The following is a 21,115-nucleotide window of genomic DNA, read 5'->3' as shown; positions in this document are numbered from 1 at the left end:
GCACTGGGCATTTGCCCATGCTGCTACGTCATTCTTTCCCAGGATGCAGAGGGGAGAGGACAGTGCGAGTCGTGTCCCCCCCCATCCCCCGTTCTTACCTTCCCAGGGACCTGCCACCCTAGGGATTCCCACAGCCAGGGCACCAAACGACAGCCAGAGCCAGCCCTGCCCTATATCACCTCAACCTGCTCAGAGACCTAAGACGACCTCTGAGGTCAGAGAGGCCACAGTCACACAGCGTCAGCCAGGTACACAGTGTCAGCCAGGTACACAGCAGGCTAGAGCTCTTTTCTGGTTGTTTTATTTGAAAACCCTAGGGTGTGTCCCCTCCTTTACCACACCCATCCCCTACCCTCACCCCAGGACATGACAATGCCACACACACGCACACATACAAGGCTGTGAGCTGCACACAGAAACACAGGAGCTGTGCTCACGACAACATTGAAAAAATATACACTATATATAATACACCCAGGGGGCCCCGCTCCTCCTCCTTCCCCACAACCTAGGCACTAGCAGGCCATGGAGAAAGGGACGGGGACCGTAGGACCTCGGGACTGGTCAAGCAGGAGAGGAAAAGAGGACAAGAGTTGGGGGAGCAGGGATCCCCAGAGTGAAATGGAAGTGGAGGCGAGGGGACCCTAAGGGAAGCAGGGAGGCCCAATGGACAGGACAGAGTGGGATGGGCACACAGCAGGCTCCTAATCAACCCCATTCCCACCTCAACCATGGCTGTTAATGTCCCCCTCCCCAATACAGTGCATGACTGGCAGCCGAAGTCACCCAGCCTCTCCCAGCGCAGCCAGATAGGGCAGACGCCGCAGAATGCCAGGGGAAGGGCAGCCCAAGGCAGGGGCAGGCTGGAGGAGGAGGGCAGCCCCTGCGGGGCCTGCCGGGTTCTGAGCGTGAAGGAGCCCTCCGCGTCAAGAGCGCTGTCTCCCCTTGGTCTCTCTTCTCTGGGAGGAATGCCGTTCTCCCTTTCTTTCCCGGGTGCCTGTCTCTCCAGGGCAGGCCTCCCTCCAGGCAGGGTTGGAGCCTCAGTAGCGGTGTGGGGGGCTCTCAATGATGCGTCTCTCATCGCTGCTGGGGGAGTCCGCTGCCTCTGAGTCGCTGCTGTCCTCTTCCTCTTGCTGGCCACCAGCTACCCCCGCCACACCGGCCTGCTGGTTCTGATAGGACTGGAGAGGACAGAGGCAGAGAGAACAAGAGCTCAACGGCATTGTGGGTACAAGCAGAGCCTCTCCTTGAAGACGCGAATGCAGGCAGGCACGCACCACCGCGGTGTCCCTCCCCATCTCCTCCCGCATCTCACCCTTCCTCCTCCATGCTCTCCGCAGCTGCACCAAGAGCTTTCACCTGGGGCCTGGACCCTCATCGGGGGTATTTGCCCCCTCATTCCTCCAGGCCACTCACCTCCATGGGGTTCACGATAATGGTGAGAGCAGAGTCATCCCAGAAGAGGTCAGGGTCTTTGGGGTCAGTGGAAGGCCCTGAGGGTCCGCCAGTTCCCGAGACGCGGCGGTGAAGGGAGTGGATCCGCACTAGGCCGAGGATGACCATAAGCACCAGGAAGCCCACACATACCACAATGATGAGCGTAGCCGCACTGGGGACCACTGCAGGGAGAGCTAGGAGTCAGTGGAGCACAGCACACCTGGGAGATCGGGGCACAGGGGCTGTAGGGCGCTGAGGGAAGAGGTCCTGGTAAGAAAAGACAGCCCCCACGGAGGCCTTGAGGAAGCCACTGACCTGAGAACGTGGAAGAAAAACAGACCCCACCAGGAAAGGTAAACAGGAAGTGGAGAAAGGCTGCTCCAAGGGCCGAAGACACACAGACCGGAAGGGAGATGTGCAAAGAGAGGTGGGTGGTGTGGAGAAGGCTCCCAGCCTGGTGCTGCCTTGAGCAACCATACTGCCTTTGTGTAAACGGCAAAAACCAGACGCTGCCTCTGCCTTTCTGCCTGGACCTTCCCCAGGGACCACCGATTTCCCAGAGGGAAAGAGAGGGGCAGCTACAGGGCACTGACTGGGATGAGAAGAGAAGCAGCTGTAAGCCCAGTCTCCTGACCAGGGGAGCTGCTGTCCCTAAAGCTGGGGACAGGTTCCAGTGGCAAGGAATGGCCCCTCCACTTACCCACCTGGTCTGAGCTCACTCCTGCTCCGCGACACCTCCCTTCTCCTTGTAGGCTTGAGGTTCCTGGTCCTGCGGGGATTCTGTTCCTTCCCAGTCTCCCCCTGAGGTGTTCCTGCTTCCACCGCCGCACCCCCAGGCCCCCTGCCCTGTAGCCTCATTCTGATGCCCAGGTTCAGGGGTACATGGACCCTCACGGGCAGAGAGAAACACATGGGTATGTGCACTCTCACATGGACCTTGGAGCTGATGGCCGAAAAGCAGATGTGCATACACAGGCACACGCCAACCAAGAGCGAGTGGGCACACAGCTGGACAAACGTTGCCATGCCCCATACCCGAGCCAGGCCTCTGGTTACCCACACACCTGCCTGCACCAGCCACCTAGCAGCCTGCTCACAGAGCAGGATTAACGGGATCCGTGCCAGAGTCTCTAGCACAGCACGGAAGAGCCATATAGGCAGGGTCGCGCAACTCCCCACCAGCTGGGCGAACCAAGCAAGCCCTGAAGGAAGACGTAAGCACCACAGGCATGGGCCCCAAGGGCCGCAGAAGAAGCAGCTGCAAACGCAACCTGGGCTCCCTTCTGCACACACACGCAGAGCACTTGGAGAAGCGTGAGGAGCCAGAGCAGGGGAGCCGCCAAGCCCTGAGACAGCAAGTGGAAGAAGACCACCCACAGATACACGCCCAAGCCCAGAGCCCGCTTGGGCAGCTGGATTACTACCTGCCACATGGATCCACACTTCTCTTCACACCCTAGGCAATCCTACTGCTGAGAATTAGTCTGCGTGTGTGTGTGTGTGTGTGTGTGTGTGTGTGTGTGTGTGTGTCTCAGACTAGCAATCACACAAGCAAGCCGTACATGAAGGTCACATTGCAGCCCAGCCTCAGATTTACCTACATCCTAAAACTCACACATTAAGAAACAGAACAGCCCAGAGGAGACAGCGTAAAAGCCCCCATACACCCAGCTGCAGACCCCTCTTACCAGCAGCCAAGCACACACACACAGCCACCGCTCCAGGACCAATCAGGTAAGTGGGGAATGCCCGCTGGGGCTGTCCCAGCCACCACACACCTCCCTAAGGCTGCCCTGGTTGGTGGCTCGCTGACAAGCTGGTTCGCAGCCTGACCTGACCCATGGCCCATTTGGGACCACTTGCCAAATAGAGCTAACTCTGCGGGGGTGAGGCCAGCAGGCTCACCAGGCCCTGGCTCCAAGGCAAAGATGGGTCTGGTTGGATCAGCATTTCTCAATTGCCTGGGTATGGGGGAAGCAGGGGAAAGGGGACAGAGCTGCTCTTTCTGTGCAAGTGACCAAAATAGCCCCTCTCAGGTCCCCAGGTCAATGGACAAGACCAAGGAGTAATGGCCCTGCCAGCAGATGGGCCCTGTGGCCAAGCCCAGGCAATCCCACTTTCAGAGGGCAAGCCACAGCAGGTGACCTTGCACTAATGGGGACCATAATAATGAACCCAAATCAGGTGCATTTGTACCCCCGAGGCCCCGACATAATGAAGGAAATGCCATGTTGATTACCGTGAACATGAAGTGACTTCAAAAAGGACAAATGCAAACAACCCCAGCTGTGGGCCAACACTCTGATTCATTAGGACAAGCCAATAGGTTGGGAGAGTTTTTAAATTGGCTACTGACTTCAAAAAGCCCATTCAATCTTGCTGCATTAGATCTTACGCAGAGAATTCTGGCCTTGAGTGGCCACTGCAGCCAACATTAAGAGATGCTTAGCAAATGGTCCCTGAGGTCGTAGAGACACTGTTGAAAGCAGTCTATAGCCCAACATAACACCACCCCCCTTGATGAAGAAAGCGCCTCAGAAGAGCTGTCTTTCTGTGCCCAGCGCCTACCCTGTGATTCCACACTTTTTCGGGCTCCTTTTTGCTTTAGCTACCAGCTCGGATTTTTGAATCTGGCACAGCTTTGCAGCCACACAGCAGCTCACAGCGTACGCTTCATACGAGCTGACATCAGTCCCTGGCTTCACACATCTCATTCTTCTCCCATCGCTGTCCTGCCTTCCTTCCTAATCCTTTTCTCTTTAGAGTATTTTGGTTTAGGTTTGTTTGTTTTGCTTTATTTTGGTTTCATGAGATGGTGTATCGCTTTGATGCCTAGGCTGGGTTTGATCTCTTGGGTCTCAAGTAGTCCTCCTGCCTCTGCCCCAAGTAGCTGGAAATATAAGTACACAATGCTGTGTCAGGCTTGTTTTCTCCTCTCCTTTTCTTTCTTTCAACCATGGACCCTGAGAGAATTAGTCATCTTTTTAGAAGGAATTTTCTTTTTTCTTTCTTCTTTTGATTTTTGTTATTTCATTAAACAGGGTTACACATTTTCCATGCAAGTACATAACGTATTTTGAGTATAGTCACCCCAATACCCCAATACCCTTTCCATTCTACCCCATCACTCAAATTAATCACTTTGTTGCCCCAGACAACTTCAATTCTTCTTCCACATCAACATCATTTTCTTTTTAATACTGTTTCTTTGCATATCATTCTGTGGTGCTTCAGGTACTTATAAAAATCAAAGCAGAGAAATGGGTCCCAAACTTTGCTGAGCAATGGAGTTACATGGGGATCTTTAAAGTTAAACACTGATGGAGATGGCTGACGAGATGGCTCAGTGGGTAAAGGTGTTTGCCTTGCAAGTCTAGTGGCCTGAATCCAATCCCTGGAAAGCATGTAAAGACAGAAGGCACTGGCTCCACAGAGTTGACCTCTGACCTCTGACACATGTGCCCACATAGACATACACACCCAAATATACAATAATAATATTAATTAATTAAAATTGAATAAAATAAAAAGGCAATGATACCTGTCTCTCACCAATTTGGGGTGTCAACCACCAAAAGATTTTAGTTCCCCATGTGACCGGTGTGAATCAAAGTTTGGAATAGCAGCATAATGTCTTCATCACCTTGTCTCACTCCTTAACCACCCTCCAATCCTCAGCATCTCCCAAGCTTCTTCCGCCTGCCTGAGACTCCTCCTCTCCACGATACAAGTGCAAACTCCACAAACATCACAAAATCTCCCTTGACGGACAGTTTATTCCCCGGGATCTCTTTTCTCTGCTGCATAAGAAGCTGCACAGAAATTAGCTTCTGCCATTGGAGGAGACGGTAGAGCTACGTCTACTCTCTACATCATCTACACCTACTCTACAGCTCATCTACCTCTGAGACGGTAGAGTTTACGTCTACTGCAGCTTTAGAGTAGTGTAGCTTCATGAAACCCTAGTTGTGCAAAGAATGCTTGGACTTGGGAGGTGAAAGGGAGGGAACACCTTGGTGTCAGAATCAGTGTATGGAACAGGCTCGGTAGGTGTGGATGAAGTGTGTCACCCGGTGAGCTCAAGCTATATCACTCACAAATGGCCTCAGAAAATGGTGAACTCTGTGCCTACTGAGGCCAAAATAAGGGAAGAGGTGAAGGCAGGTGACTACTGCCCATGGAAATCTCAACAGGAAGTGTGGTTGACCTGGATGTAAGTCACAAAAGGACATAGCATGCAAGTATCAGAGCAGGGGGATAAGGGACAACAAACACTGCCTTTGGAGCCAGCGGGGACAAGGCAGCTGGGCACTCCACCCCTGAGCAGTTAGAACAAGGACATCCCTCCTGGGACATCAAACCAAAGAGAGAAAGACTGAGATCAGGGCCATGGCACCCAGATCTAGCTTGAGCCTGCTCATGGGAGCAGAACCCAGCATCCAGCCCAACGAAAGGTGCACGAGGTGACCCAGTGGCCATGAGTTCCTCGGGGAATTGCCTAAAGAGCCTGTGACCTTTTGCTGCTTTTCAAAAGTGACAGCCTGTGGCCTTTGGGGGTGGGCTTAATGTTTAAAACTTCTAAGTGGCCTCCAGTGCCAACTCCAACACAAGTGGATAGTGAAGTTGGGTAACTTCACTGGGTCAAAAGCAAGGTGTGTCTGAAAAGTGACGGAAATAAATAAACGCACCTCCAAATGGGCTCTGAAAACAATTCTAAGAGGGTTCCCAAGAGTCACTTTCAGCAATGTACCACCATTGTTCAGATTTTAATAATTTAAGACAAGACTTATTTTATAATCTGAAATGTAAGTATCAGGTTACAAGATGGTGTGATGTCAACTTCATAAAATGTAGATGATAGATCATTAGATAGATCAATAGATAGATAAATAGATAGATGATAGATAGAAAGGTAGGTAGGTAGATAGATAGATAGATAGATAGATAGATAGACAGGTAGTAGATAGATAGATAGATAGATAGATAGATAGATAGATAGATAGATAGATAGACAGACAGACAGATGATAGGTAGATAGATAGATGGTAGACAGATGATAGATGGTCAGCAGAGAAATAGATAAATAGATAGATAGATAGATAGATAGATAGATAGATAGATGATAGATGGGTAGACAGAGAGATAATAGATTGGTGGATAGATAGATAGATAGATAGATAGATATAGATAGATAGATAGATAGATAGATAGATAGATAGATAGATAGATAGATAGACAGATGAAACACAGTAGAAACATACCATACCACAGCAGGATGGTAGCTTCAATCTGACAGAAGCAAGGTTGATTTTTCTTCTTTATACTCATGTTTTCTCCTTTCCTCTTTTATTTTTTCTTTTTTAATTAAGGAACTCTTATTATTACAAACAATCATTGAGCCACTAGTGAAAGACCATAACCAGTGGGCAAGACTGCCCCATCCACAGACAACATTTGGCATGTGTTGATTTAGAAATATTCTTGGGATTTTTGCAGAGAACATACAATTACAATTACATGTCTAATAGTGCCTACTCTTTCCACAGGGAGTGGGGGAGAGTAGCTATTCTGTAATTCTTTCTTTGTATCGCATTTATTTGTTTATTTGTTTATTTGTGCATGTGAGCCATTCTGCCACCCCTCGTTGTTCTTTTCTCTCTCCCTCTCTCCCTCTCTCTCTCTCTCTCTTTTTTTTTTTTTTTTTTTTTTTTTTTTTTTTTTTGGTTTTTCGAGACAGGGTTTCTCTGTGTAGCTTTGTGCCTTTCCTGGAACTCGCTTTGGAGACTAGGCTGGCCTCGAACTCACAGAGATCCGCCTGCCTCCTCCTCCCAAGTGCTGGGATTAAAGGCGTGCGCCACCACCGCCCGGCATCTCTCTCTCTCTCTCTTTTTTAATAGACAGATCTCACCACGTGGCCTAGGCAGGCCTCCCCCCTGTCTGCCCCAGCCTCCTGAGTGCTGGCATCATAAGCGTGCACCATCACACATAACTCCTAAAAGTCCTTTACACCCCCAGTAGCATCTTCAGGTCGTCCTAGCATGCTGTAGTCACTACATAAATAACTTCACTACAGAATATCTCTAGATCCCAGCTAACTTGACTTTGGGAGCAGGGAGGGCAGCAAGAATAATAAAATGCCTACACTCCACACTGCTTTGTGATCCAGGCTTGAGCACCCTGCATTGACCCAGGATTCACCCTCAGTGAAGTTAACAATCCAGGGGGATGCAGAGGTTCTCTCACAGCCATCACTAAGGCAGGTACCACAGAGAATAGGATCTACTGCCTGGACCTCCTCTCCTCCCAAGGGTATAGAGATGGATGTCATGCCCACTCAGCTTACGTACTGGAGTTCCGGTGGGAGCTGGCCAGGCTGTGTCCAGCCATCTCAGGAGGAGGCTGGTGACCCCGGTGCAAGAACTGCTGTGAGCTGAGCACGTGACTGGGGTGGGCCACTCGGTTCATGCTATGCAGGACGTTGACCTAAGGAAAGGAAGGACTCTGTAGGTATAACTGCTTCTCCCCAGGACTCTTTCCACCCAACTCCAAGCTCACTCAGTACACCCCTCTCTCATTTGGGATGGGACTCCTACCACACAGTGTGTGTGGAGATCAGAGGACAACTTACAGGAGACAGTTCTCTTTGCTATGCAGTTTCTGAGGATTAAATCCAAACAGGCCATTAAGCTTAGCAGCAAGCCGTATCACCCATCCCTATCACCTTAACTATCACCCACATCTCCTCCTTTCTCCTCTTCCCCATCTGTCATGGGTCTGGGAATCTTCAATGCAACAAAGTCCCTGTCCATCAAGCATCTACCTGAGTCCAATACATCCTGGCTCCTTGCCAGGAGCAGGTGACCTAGAAAGGAAAGGGATTCTCCGGGTACCTCCACGATGAATTCGTTGCTGGAATAGCGGCCATTCATCTCTGAGCAGGAAAGCCTGAATTTCCTGGCATACAGGGCAGCTCCATGCCGCAGCTGGTAACGAGCATGCCTCAGGATCTCTTCATACACAGTGATGGTCTCCACCCCTGGGGCATAAGGAGACAAGCTCAGTGGAGAGGTCAATGAAGGGAGCTCCAGGGCAGCAATGGGAGGGACGGTTAGCCCCACCCCTCAACAGAGGCATAAGCTGACACCTAGGAGAAGCAACACCCCCCCACACCTGATCTACAGGGGTAGAGTGAGCAAAGCCATGTTTGCTTCCCTGCCCTTCTCACCTAGTCATGTGACCTTTGGGACTCCCCACGGATGAAAGAATCTAGCTAGTTATAGAAAAGAAGGCAGAGACATCCTCCAAGGGAAGGAAGATAATAGACAGAAGGGACACAGCTTTGGTGAGGCCCGCAATGGAATGGTCATTGCCGTGGTTTCCCATTCTCCCTCCCGGATGCCGTTGCCTCTGGAAACCACCAAACCGTCCCTCCCCACCCCCACCGTTCACCGAGTGAGGACTGAAAGCTGTGGTGGATGCAGGAAAGGATAGAGAGCCTAAACACACCCAAGAGCTCCAAGACTCCAAAGCTGGTTGGGGAAGACAGAGGCAGGAGAGGGCAGAGACCCGAAGGGACATGGAATCAGGAGAGGAGGGGAGCCAGGCTCTGGAGAGCAGAGGGAAGAGAGACAAGGTTCAGAGATTCTGCCCAGGCACGCGTCCCTCAATCTGGAAACCAAAGGATCTTCCAGCTAAGAAGGGACAAAATGGCATTTGACCAACATCCTGGGAAGGAGGAGCCATGTGCTTAATTGGTGGAAGGCCACACAACACACACACACACACACACACACGCACACGCACACGCACACGCACACGCACACGCACACGCACACACAAACACATCAGACCCTGGGCCTCACTGACCAGCAATGGTGAGGTAGGCAGATGTGTTGGTGAGCTCCAGGCCTCGCTGCTGCAAAGATGCCATGTCCAAGAGCAGGCTTTCTCGCTCAGGGTCTAGGTCATCTCCCACCAGAGAAATTTCACAGCCGTCCAGGTTGTGTACAATCTCATCTGACATGCGTGTGTCTGTCACTGCGGGAGAGAGTCGGGGTCAAGGTCAGAGCTGTGCCCACTGAGATGCTGAGATCCAGCCACTGTCATGTATTGTGGTCACTCCCCTCCCCACCCAGGGCCACTCCTTAAGGAAGGCAAACATCATCATGACTATCAACATGCAACATTTCCCTACACTCGTGGCTTCCCAGAGGCTCTGGTTTTTAAGGGTGGGTTGTCCTCAGTCACACTGACCTGTGAGAAAGCCTTCCCATTCCATCCCCACAGTCACTCCCTCTTTCTAGTTCCAGACATCACTGTTCTCTGGACCACATCACTCCTTGGGGTCATCCCTACCTGTGCCCTGCCAACTCTCATCTGCTTTGGCCTCCACCTGGTGGGAAATGGAGCAGGTGATCTGAAGATCCGGGAATAAGGGGACCCCCTCGGGTCCCTCAAAGTCCACGGCAGGACGGGCAAAATGAGCTGTGCCACTCAGAAGGATCTGGGGGGCATCAGGCTGAAGGACCACCACATAGCCTTCCACTTCAGGGATGGAGACACAGGACTCTTCACTGAAGCACCTATATAAGAAGAGAGGCAGCTTGTCACTCACTTTAAAACCCAGAGTCTGCCCAAGCATGATGGCGCATGCCTTTAATTCCAGCACTTGAGAGACAGATACAGGTGGAGCTCTGTGAGTTCAAGGCCAACCTGGTCTACATACAAGTTCTAGGCCAGCTAGAGCTACACAGTGAGACTGTATCTCAAGAAACTCTGAGCCCCCACCTCTGCATCAGAGGACCACCCCAGGGAGAGTGAGGAAAGGAGAGAAGACAGTGTCAGCCTCCCTGTACCCAGTCCCCCACAGCAAAGCCCTTCCTTGTACGGCACTGCTACAGGAAAAGCAGAGGGTAAGATAGCCTCAGTCTGTGGGGTAAGCATCAAGGCTACAAACCATGGAATGTCTGTCACATTCTATTTTAACAAAAATAATAATAAAATAAAATGAATAAAAGAAACCGAACTAACAAAAATGCACATACATGAAGATGGAGTTTTGCTATTTCACATCCTCTTTCTGCCTTTCCACCAAGCATGGTAACACATGCCTGTAGCCCAGCACTCAAGGGGCTGAGACAGGAGGATTGCAAGTTCAAGGCCAGCTTAAGCTAAGACTCTGTCTCAAAAAATAAAGATAATGCCAGGCAATGGTGGCGCACGCCTTTAATCCCAGCACTCGGGAGGCAGAGCCAGGCAGATCTCTGTAAGTTCGAGGCCAGCCTGGTCTACAGGTTGAGATCCAGGACAAGCACCAAAACTACACAGAGAAACTCTGTCTATAAATAATAAATAAATAAACAAACAAACAAAATTTTAAGTATAAACACATAATTCTTTTCCCAATGACAGTTACATGGGTTCAGTAAAACATCTGCCAGATACGGGTTCCAAAATATCCAACACTAAGAGTGAGCTAGGGTGGGGTATCTATTGCAATGTCCTCTTTTTTTGGGGGGGGGGTGTCTTCCATCTCTTTTACTGGACATCTGCCCAGAAGACTTGCTCAGCCAACCAACCAGCTATGCCCCGACACACTCTTCCAGCCCCAGCCCTTGAGTAGCACCCTGACCCCTCACAGTCTCAGGCTCTTGCTAGCTTATGAAGCATTTTGTCATGTTATTTCCTTACAGCAGTGCTTCTGATAAGGGTAAGAGACCAAAGCTTAGAGTCATGCACAGTACTGCACATCTCTAACCCCAGCACCCAGGAGGCTGAGGCAGGAGGATTACTGAGTTCAAGGCTATACATCAGAGTACCAAGCCAGCCTTGGCTAGATAGCAAGACCCAGCATCAAAAAAAAAAAAAAAGTACAATACATAGTTTAACTACCCTATATGGTGGTATTTTATTTGTACTGAAATGTGATTTTCATTGTATGTTAATAAATAAAGTTGCCAGGCAGAGCTATTAGAGCCATAGCAGAGGGGGGGGGGGGGGGGGGTGGGGGGGGGGGGGGGGGGGGGGGCGGCATGCCTTTAATCCAGCATTGGTAGAAGAGCTAGGTAGATCTCTGTGTGTTCAGGATACAGCAGTATGGAGACATTAAGACCTGGAGGCGGTATTACAGGCAGTGATGAGGCAGTCATGTGTTTGGGTTTACAACCAATGAGAAGGCAGAACAGAAAGACTATTTAAAGACATACACACAGAAAGTAGCTCTCTTTCGGGAGGTAGGAGCACCGCAGGAGTAAGATTTTAGCTCTGAGCTCTGACCTCTTGGCTTTCTCTTTACATTGTTCTGTGTTTCTTATTTTATAAGACGGTGGTTATATCTACAACCCAGACACTAATTACAAATAAAAGGATGCTGCGGAGATACAGTGTCATATATTACTTGTTTAGAACAACAGTATTTACCATGAACTTACTAAAGATTCTTTAGTTGCTACAATAAAAGTGTCTTCTGGCCCTGGTGCACCGCCTTTAATCCCAGCACTCAGGAGGCAGAGCCAGGCGATCTCTGTGATTCGAGGCCAGTCTGGCTACCAAGTGATCCCAAGAAAGGCGCAAAGCTACACAGAGAAACCCTGTCTCGAAAAACCAAAAAAAAGGTGTCTTCTGTCTAATATATATATATTGGTTTTTTGAGACAGGGTTTCTCTGTGTAGCTTTTTGCCTTTCCTGGAACTCACTCTGTAGCCCAGGCTGGCCTCAAACTCTCAGAGATTCGCCTGGCTCTGCCTCCCAAGCACTAGGATTAAAGGCGTGCGCCACCACTGCCCGGCCTGTCTACTATATTAAGCTACTTAAAATAGCTTAATATAGTAAATCAATAATCAATATTTTGGCATCTCTGTAATTAATGACAGTGATCACAGCATGTCTATTCTCTACTTCAAACATATGATTCAATATATTTTAAAAAAAAAAAATCCATGGAGAATACTGTAGTTCAGTTCTCAATATGTCATGTTGGATAACTCTAGCTCCAGGGATGCTAACGCCCCCTTCTGGCCTCCAACAGCACTTGCACACAGGAGCACATACACACAGACAAACACACAGACAAGTAACTAAAATAGTTGGAAAAGTAGAATTTGAGGACTTGGTAGTCTCTCAATAAAAGAATAACATTCTAAGTTTGGCGTGATGGTGCACACCTGTAATCCCAGCACTTGGGAGACAGAGGCAGGTTGGTCCCTGTGATTTCTTGGCCAAACCTAGTCTACAAATCAAGATCCAAGCCAGCTAGTGCTACATGGTGAGGCTCTATATAAATGCCAAAATAAAATAAAATAAGCAAAAGTTAGAAAAGAGAAAAGGAAGGAAGGAAATACTGGGCCACACAAGCAGTAGTCACCACAGAGTCAAGGCTTCAGCCAGAGTCCAACTGCAGCCCGTGTCCAAAGCCCTGATTTGTACCAGGGAAATTTCCCCTCCCCATGTCTCACCCTCTTCCTGCATCTTACACCATGGAAACAAGACAGCCTTCACTAGACACCAGAGCCTCAGTCTTAGGCATCCCAGCCTCCAGAACTATGAGAAGTAAACTTCTGTTTTTATAAATCCCCCAGTCTCAGCTATTCCATTATACAACAAAGTAAGTCAGGAAATTGGGACCAGAGAAGCAGGGTGTTGCAGTAACTAACGTCAGACTGTGAGAGCAGCTTTGGAACCAGGAAGTGGGGCAGAAGCTGAAACAGTTTGGAGGGGAATGTTCGGGAGGGAGTTGTGTTGCCATAAATGGAGGATTAAGAAGACTCTGTTGAGGACTCAGAGAGAAGAAGTTATTTTGTTTTGTTTTGTGTGTTTTGTTTTGACGAGTTTCTCCCTGAGCCCAGGGCTCGCCAGTTGGTTACACTGGATGGCCAGAGAGCTCTGAGGATCCACTGTCTCCCCCACTTGACCTCCCACAACCATCTCAGCACTAGGGTTACAGATGCCACCTCCTGGCTCTTTCGAGTGAGTGTTGGGGATCTGAACTCAGGTCCCAGGCTTGAGTGGTAGGCACTTTACCTACTGAGCATCTCCTCAGCATGGAACCTCTTAAGAGATGACTGAAGATGCCATCATCAGGACTTTGCTAGAGATGTGGTCCAAAAAGGCCATTCTGCTGAGGTCTAATGAGGAGATGAAACTGAAGACACTTTCATAGAAAACCAGGGTCAGGACCATCCTTGTATACACTGGCAAAGGACTGAGCTGCATTCTGTCCAAGTCTGAGCATTTGGGAAGCAGAACTTAAAGTCAATGAACGAGAGCAACTGATCCGGGCTGGAGAGACGGTTTAGCAGGGAAGAGGGCTGCCTTGTTCTTCCAAAGGATCCGAACGTGGTTCCCAGCATCCACTTCAGCAGCTCACAGCTGCCTGTTACTCCAGCTCTAGGGGATCTGAGGCCCTCTCCTGGATTGCATAGGCACTCACAAACACATGTGCATCCATGCAGATAAATGATACTCTTTTTAAAGGATAGTTAGTGAAAGAAACTCAAGGACAAATATTGAAGAAGCTGCATGAGTACCTTTAGTCATAGGATTAAGATGAAAAGAAAACTAATTTAAAGATGGAATTCATAATTCAAAAGCAAACAACATATGGATTTGAAGGATTCATAGCCTCCCAGGTAAAGAATGAACAAGCAGACAAGAATATAGACAAATGGTCCTTTGATAAAGGGATCAGTGCCGACAGAAGGAAGGTGCTGTTATCAAGACAAGGGAAAAATAAAGGCATTTCAGAAATCTTCAAGGCAGCCCCAGGGTGTGGAGAGAAATCAACATTCCAGGCCTGGGTCACTTCAGGTCTCTGTTCCCTACTTTCTGATACAGAGCCCCACCTCCCCAGTCCCACCCCTCATAGACATGGTTCAGCCATCCCAGGTGCAGCCTGGATCACTTATGAGAACACACACAGGCTTTGGTAGCATCCATGTGGTGGATTCTAGAAAGAGGGGGCATGGTTCATTTCACCTTGATTTCAAACGATGTCACCGAGAGCCCCAAGAGTCATGAGGGCAGAGACAAGACCGACATTCAGTCCTCCAGAGCAATGAAGGCAAATGGGGTCACCAGAGGCCCCAGAGCTGCAGAGCTCCTAGCATGGGTCATCAGCCTGGCAAAGCTACAGTAAAAGCTGTTACATAACTGATCCCAGCAAGTCCTAGAAGGAGGGCTGTCTGATGCCTTCTGGCTGAACCCCAGCCCAGTATCTCTAAGAGCAGCACATGGAGTCGGGGTTATTTCAAAGCTTTTGTTTTATTTTGTTTTGTTTTGTTTTGTGACGGGAGTCTCATGTAGCCCAGGGTGTCTTCAAACTCTCCATGTAGCCAAGGAATAACCTTAAACGCCTGATCCTCCTGTCTCCACCTTCTGGGCCTTCTCATGCCCAATTTGTGTTGTGCTGGGACTCAAATCCAGGACAAGCAATTCTACCAACTGAGCTGCATCTCGAACTCATTATTCTGAAATCTTCAGTTTTGAATGTAGCATGGCTATGGAGACAGTTCAACCAGCAAAGTACTCACCACGAAAGCATGAATGCCTGAGTTCAGATCTCCAGAGCCCACATAAAAGCCAGGCTTGGTGACACAAACCTGTACCCCAAGTGCTGGAGTGGCAGAGACAGATGGATCCTTGAACTTACTAGCTAGCTAATCTAGGCAAATTGGCACGCTCCAGAGTCCGTGAGAGGACCCAGCCCAAAGGATGAGGTGGAAAGTGATTGAGGACACCTGGTGTTTATCTCTGGTCTCCACTCATGCGCACACACATGCTCACATACAAACAAGTGCATATATGCATACACAAAAGGGAAAATAAGACATAATATTAGGTAAGTGTGGTGTTGCACACTTATAACCCCAGCACTCAGGAGGCTGAAGCAGGAAGGTCACAGGTTCAAAGCTAGCTTGGGCTACATAGTGAGATGCTATCAGTCCTGACTACTTTGGGATGTGCTTGGAGGCAGCTTTTTCTTTTTCCTTCATTCTTCTCCCTTCCAGAATGGGCATGTCTAATCTATGCATGTTCCTTTCATTGTTTTGGGGAAACAGCTCATTTGTTCAGTCACACAGGCCTACAGGTAAAGAAGCGTTTGCCTCAGGGCATTTTAGGCCCTACATTGCACCCAGCTCTCATCTGATGACACTCAAGACTTTGGATTTTTGGAGCTGATGCTGGGATGAGACAAGACCATCAGGGTGGAATAGATGGTCATACAGGATGCATCCTCATAAATGGATGAGCTCTGACTAGAAGAGAGAGGGGCGTGAGCCTAACAGCTCCCTCTCCCATGTTCATGTTCTTCCTCTCGATCCCTTTCTCTCTTCCCTCCTCCCTCCCTCCCTCCTCGCCCCACCCCCAGCCTCTCAGCTGTTCCATTAGGGGATGATAGAGCAAGAAGTCCCTAGCCAGATGCTGGCCACCAATCTTAGACTTCCCAGCCTCTAGAACTATATAAATGAATGAATGAATGAATGAATGAATGAATGAATGAATGATAAATAAATAAATCTCTATTCTTTCTAAACTGCCCAATCTCCGGCATTCTATTATAGTAACACAAAACAGACTAAAGCCAGGCAAGGTGGCTGATGCCTGCGATCCCAGCACTCAGGAAGCTGAGTCAGGAGGACTGCTGTGAGTTTAAGGACTGTGTGGGCAACAGAGTAAGACCCTGTCTCAAAAGCAACAACAAAAGAAGAAAAAAAGGCTGATTTACTCTTCTTGAACAAACAGTCTCGGCAAAGGGGTTGTGTTCTGCAGCGTTAGGGACTCTGGTCTCAATGGTTGTACTAGGTGAAAGGATTTGGGGGAGAGGACTGAAGTCATCACCATTACCAAGCACACCCAGTTGACTGTCGAAACTAACCCTCAGCAGGTGTGATGGGCTCAGAGCCCTGAAAGGAGCCTGTTATAACCTGCAAATGGCCCCAGCGGCCTGGGAATGGAACACAGGCAGCAGCAGACCTGGGCTGCACTCATGCTCTAGGAGATTCAAACAGGAAAAGAAGGCTGTACCAGCTTCAAAAGCCAAATAAACGATCTGGTGCAGAGATTCTGCGTGGCATACAAACCTCAAACCGCAGGCAAATGTGGTCACTCCAGAATGAGTTGGAAAGACGGAAAAATAAAAGTGAGGATTCAGAAGAAGGAGGAATTCTTCCTTCTTCCTGGGCAGGATAGAAATAGAGTTTTTTTGTTGTTGTTTTTTTTTTTTTTTTTTTTTTTTTTTTTTTAAGAAGGTAGGAAGAATCAGGAAAATTAGCAATTGAGATAGCTTTGAAAGGGTGAAGGACTTTGCACAGGAGGAAGTTAGAGCAACGATGGAGAACATACTTCATGGAGTGAGAGGCATAAAGCCAGCAGGTAGCAATGGCTGAGGCCTTGGATAATGACTAACATTCAGTTTGCAGTTTCATAACACAGACCTCATGGTGTCTTTTTCATCCGAAAATGGTCTGGTTTGAGCTAGGCACAGTAGTGCACACCTATAATTTCAGTGCATTGGAGGTTGAAACAAGAGGGTCTCAAGTTCAAAGCCAGCCTGCATTAAAAGGCAAGACCATGTATTTGAAGAAGAAGAGGAGGAGGATGACGACAGCGAAGGAGAAGAAGGAGGAGGAGAAGAAGAAAGAGAAGAAGGAGAAGAAAGAAAGAAAGAAAGAAAGAGAGAGAGAAAGAAAAAAAGAAAGAAAGAAAGGGGTAAAGGCAAAAACAAAAATGTGTGATTGAATATCACTGTCCAAGTCTGGAGTAGGGGTAAAGTAGAATTAAATCACCTGGTTAGGAAGGTAAGACAACAGGGCAGGATAGAGTAATGGAGGCTTGAGGTAAACTTTCAGATGCCCAAGCAGATCCTGTGTGACTTGACAGTGGATGGGACATGAAGGACAAGGACAGAGCGGAACAAAGATGACTGGGGGACTCAAGCCTGAGTGTCTTCAAGGTCAGACATGCCATCAGGAAAGGAGTTAGACGCATGGGCCCCTTTGGGTATGGGTTGTTTAAAGTCAATCATTTCAGCATTGGCTCATCTAGGTTGAGGCTACAGCAAATAGGTATAAAGTCAAGAGCCGCAGAGGGGACAAAGGTAAAGAAAAAGATGGCCCCATCCACTGGGGCTAATGTCGACTGGGAAGGCTCTCCTCTCCAAGAGATACATTTTGCAAAGTCTGAATCATTTAATCCTGCCAATCCTGATGATACAGGCCTATAATTTCAGGTCCTAGAAAGGTTGAGGCAGGAGGATCACAAATTCAAGGCCTGCCTGAGCTACAGAACAAGTTCACAGACATCCTTGTCAACTTAATAAGAGCCTATGTCTCAAAATAAAAAATGTGAAAATAGAGCCAGGGATCTAGCTCAGTGACCGAGCGCTTGTCTGTTATGCACACAGCCCTAGTGCCAACAAAAAGTGAGGGGTGGTGCAACTTGCATTGAAGCACTGACCGAATGGTTGCGTAAATCTGACTTTAAATGATCAGAAATCCAAACACTGGAAACGGGAAGCTGGGAAAGTCACACAGACAAAGAGAAGGATGTGTCTCAGAGGACTGGTCTGATAGGCATCTTGGTCTCTGCTATGAGTTGGACACACACACACCTCCCAATTTCTTCCTATGACTTCAGGGAGGTGAGATGGACCGGCCACATAGTAGCCCATAGGAAAATAAGGGCTGGGGCGTATTAGCTTGAGTTGGAAAGATGCTTGCCCAGCACATATAGCAGCCAGGGCTTGATCCCCTACGTTACGTAAGCTGATGTGCCTGCAACATAGTACTTGAGACATAAAAGAAGGACAGAGGGTCCAAGGCCATCCTCAGTTATATAGTGACTTTGAGGCCAGCAGCAATGGGACTCATTACAGATGATACACGCCTAAAGAGGAGAGCAGCGATCATTGAGAAGGGTGGAGAAAGGAAGAAATCTCATTAAAAAAAAAAACAAAAAAAAAAAAAAAAAAAAGTCAAGGCTCTTCCCTCTTCTGAAAAGACCAAAATCAGTTTCCAAGTCCTTAGCAAGCCTCTAGTCTAGGCTTGAATGAGGTAGCAAAGACGTTGACGCAGCCCTTCTGGGATGCCCCTGACAGAGGTCCACCCTTGGCCAAAGCACAGTTCTCTCCTCTGTGTAGCTCCTAAGCACACGGAAGCAGTGAGGCAGCGTCTTGGTTCCTGAGGGATGAAAGGGCCTTAAGAACTCTGACTAGACGGGCAGAGAGATGGCTCAGCGATTTAGAGCACTGGCTGCTCTTCCAGAGGCCCCAGATTCGATTCACAGCAACCACATGGCACCTCAATACAGGTTGTAACTCCAACCCTAGGGGATCTATCCATGCCCTCTTCTGGCCTCAGCACTGCACAGATGTGGTATGCAGACATACGTGCAGGCAAAACACCCATCTACATAAAAATAAGTAATATTTTACAAAAGAAATTCTGACTAGTACATAGTGGGGTTCGTACAGCTCTGATCCATGTTCACAAGACGCTCAATAATCTGTGACCTTCAGCTCCACAGTGTAACCTCATGACAGGCCAGCAGCCCCCTTCCACGAGTCTGACTGGAGCTTGGTAATTGTGCCCAGTTACTTTAGGTCTCAGGGCCCCTCTCCCAAGATATCTGAAGTCAGATGCTCCAGGGAATTTATGGGGAAACTGAGGCAGAGAAGGGAGAACGCATGAAATCTGACTCCTGGATTATGTGGTCCACCCACTAGATGGCAGTACCTCCTAAAACTGCCCTACAGAGCAGGCACTCTGGCAAGCATTTGCTCTGGATTGTAGCATTTAGTTCACAACAGTTCCACTGGGCAGGTTCTATCATCCCTCGAGCTGTGTTTTAAAATATCCAATAAATGCTTAAACCTTGAAGTCCACAATTTTTTCTGCTAAAGAATTCAAAAATCATCCCATTAGAATGCAAAGTTCATCAGGCTTTCCCTGTAAAGGACAATCATCTCTCTCTTTTGAGAGTCTCCATCCCAGCTACTCACCTGCCAGCACACTCTAAAAGCAGCCATGAGCAGTAGGCAAACAGGCAGGCCTGCATGCCACTGAAACTTTCCAGAGTAGACAGCAGGCCAGATTTGGCCTGGGACCATTCACGGCCTGGGTTCATCAGATTCATTTTGCAAGAACTTGGTGAAGTAAGATTAAAATAGGCAACACCAAGCAGCGCTCACCATTTGCCCAAGGTCATCCAAACAGTTAGTATGGAGTCAGAATTAATGCCAGGCCCCCCAGTTTCCCATCTCTCTGTCCCACTTTATCTATCAGCATAGAGAAGACCAGAACCCCCAAATCCTGGCAACTCAGTTTCGCAGAGAGGAACAGATTGGGAAACCTGATTCTGGTCCAAGCTCTTCTACCAACATGACCTTCAACGGGTCAGCTGTCCTCTCTCGGTGCTCAGGGAGGGACGTGAAATGAGAAAGGTTTGGCTAGCTCTAGTGATGTCCTAAGACAAAGAGTGACACTGGCCCCTGCTCCGTGACCTGACCTCCCACCCGACACTCACTTGACAGCGGTGGTGAGGCGCAGGGGCCTGACGCCGGGTGTGGCAAAGCGCAGAGTGTTCATGTAAGCCACATGCTGCAGGGCATGGTTGAAGGTCTCCACATCATCCCCCTCCAGGGTGAGCAGGGACTGCGAGGGGTTCACGTGGACCTGGGTCCCAGACACAGACATAGCTCAGAGCAACACCAGGAGGCAGGAGAGGAAAGGTGCAGAAGGGTAGAGGGGTCAAGGGGAGGGGCAGGGGCATGCCGGGAAAGAGAGGGAGTGGAAGGGGCTATACCTTCATGCCTTTGCCCAGGCTCTCGAAATCCCTATAGTCCAGCCCCTCCCGACATGCATAGAGGCACTCGATGACCTCACGGCTCTCCAGGCGACCTGAGCGCACGCTGAAACCAGCCAGGTAGCCGTGGAAGTAGTGGTGGATCAGCAAGGGGTCTCCTAGGGCGGGAACACAGGGGCAGGCCAGGTGGTGAGAGGAGAAAAGAGGAGCGGAGGAGAGGTGGGACCGAGGGTGGGGCCGATGGAAACGGGAAAGGGAGAACAAGAGAGACCTAGCATGTGTGAGGCTCTGGGTTCTACCCCTAGCAACACACAGGGAAAAGAAAAATGAGAAGGAGAGGAGAAAAAAAACAATAAGGAGGAAGGGGAGGAAGAGGAGTGGACACAAAAAGTTTCTGAGGAGAGAGAAGGGGAAAACCACAGTCAAGAAGAGGAACATTGGAAGCCACCAGGAAATGAGGAGACTGTGAGAGAGTCAGTCTGTCCAGGCACATGCAGGGAGACCAGGATGAATGTGTGTGATCTTCACAGATGCCTAGACTGTCCCCTCCTGCTACCTGTTTTCTGCCACGTGGAAAGTCAGCAAGAGAAACATTACATTCTGTGAGCAGGGAAAAAAAAAAAAAAAAACTCCCCAGAATCCGGCCAAGCTATGCCCAAGGACACCTGCTTGGTATGGTCCAGAGACTCTGTACCATGCGGCATGTCTGTGAAGCAGACACTGGAGAGGCTGGCTCAGGACAGACAGCTGAGATTAGAACTCTGGTCTCCAGTTCTTATACACGGTGTACCTGGGGTTGTGTCTGTATTGTTGTCTCCTTTTTCCTTCTCTTTGTTCTTCTCTTCTGGGAACCAAGGGGGAAAGAGTGGCAGTGAGCAGA

At 49.0% G+C, this 21,115-nt stretch overlaps 1 protein-coding gene across 2 annotated transcripts in view; it reads right to left on the bottom strand.

The window, feature by feature from the left end:
* Positions 1-279: 279 nt before the first annotated feature.
* Positions 280-21,115, bottom strand: part of Clstn3 (calsyntenin 3) — a 33,364-nt gene continuing 12,528 nt past the window's right edge. Inside the window, exons 10-18 of one of the 2 annotated variants that reach the window (XM_028892281.2) lie at positions 21,026-21,076; positions 20,236-20,393; positions 19,957-20,105; positions 9,793-10,019; positions 9,304-9,474; positions 8,328-8,473; positions 7,785-7,920; positions 1,417-1,619; positions 280-1,181 (exon numbers count right to left, since the gene is read on the bottom strand). In XM_028892281.2, the coding sequence (XP_028748114.1) occupies positions 1,041-1,181; positions 1,417-1,619; positions 7,785-7,920; positions 8,328-8,473; positions 9,304-9,474; positions 9,793-10,019; positions 19,957-20,105; positions 20,236-20,393; positions 21,026-21,076 (1,382 nt within the window). In that variant the 3' untranslated portion in view covers positions 280-1,040. Of the gene's footprint in view, positions 1,182-1,416; positions 1,620-7,784; positions 7,921-8,327; positions 8,474-9,303; positions 9,475-9,792; positions 10,020-19,956; positions 20,106-20,235; positions 20,394-21,025; positions 21,080-21,115 lie in introns of both variants that reach the window. The other variant, XM_028892280.2, reaches the window with a different exon arrangement.

Source organism: Peromyscus leucopus, chromosome 3 (genome assembly GCF_004664715.2).
Source record: "Peromyscus leucopus breed LL Stock chromosome 3, UCI_PerLeu_2.1, whole genome shotgun sequence".
Classification (NCBI taxonomy): domain Eukaryota; kingdom Metazoa; phylum Chordata; class Mammalia; order Rodentia; family Cricetidae; genus Peromyscus; species Peromyscus leucopus.
The sequence above is the reverse complement of the archived record's forward strand: the minus strand, read 5'-3'. Positions and strand labels throughout refer to the sequence as shown.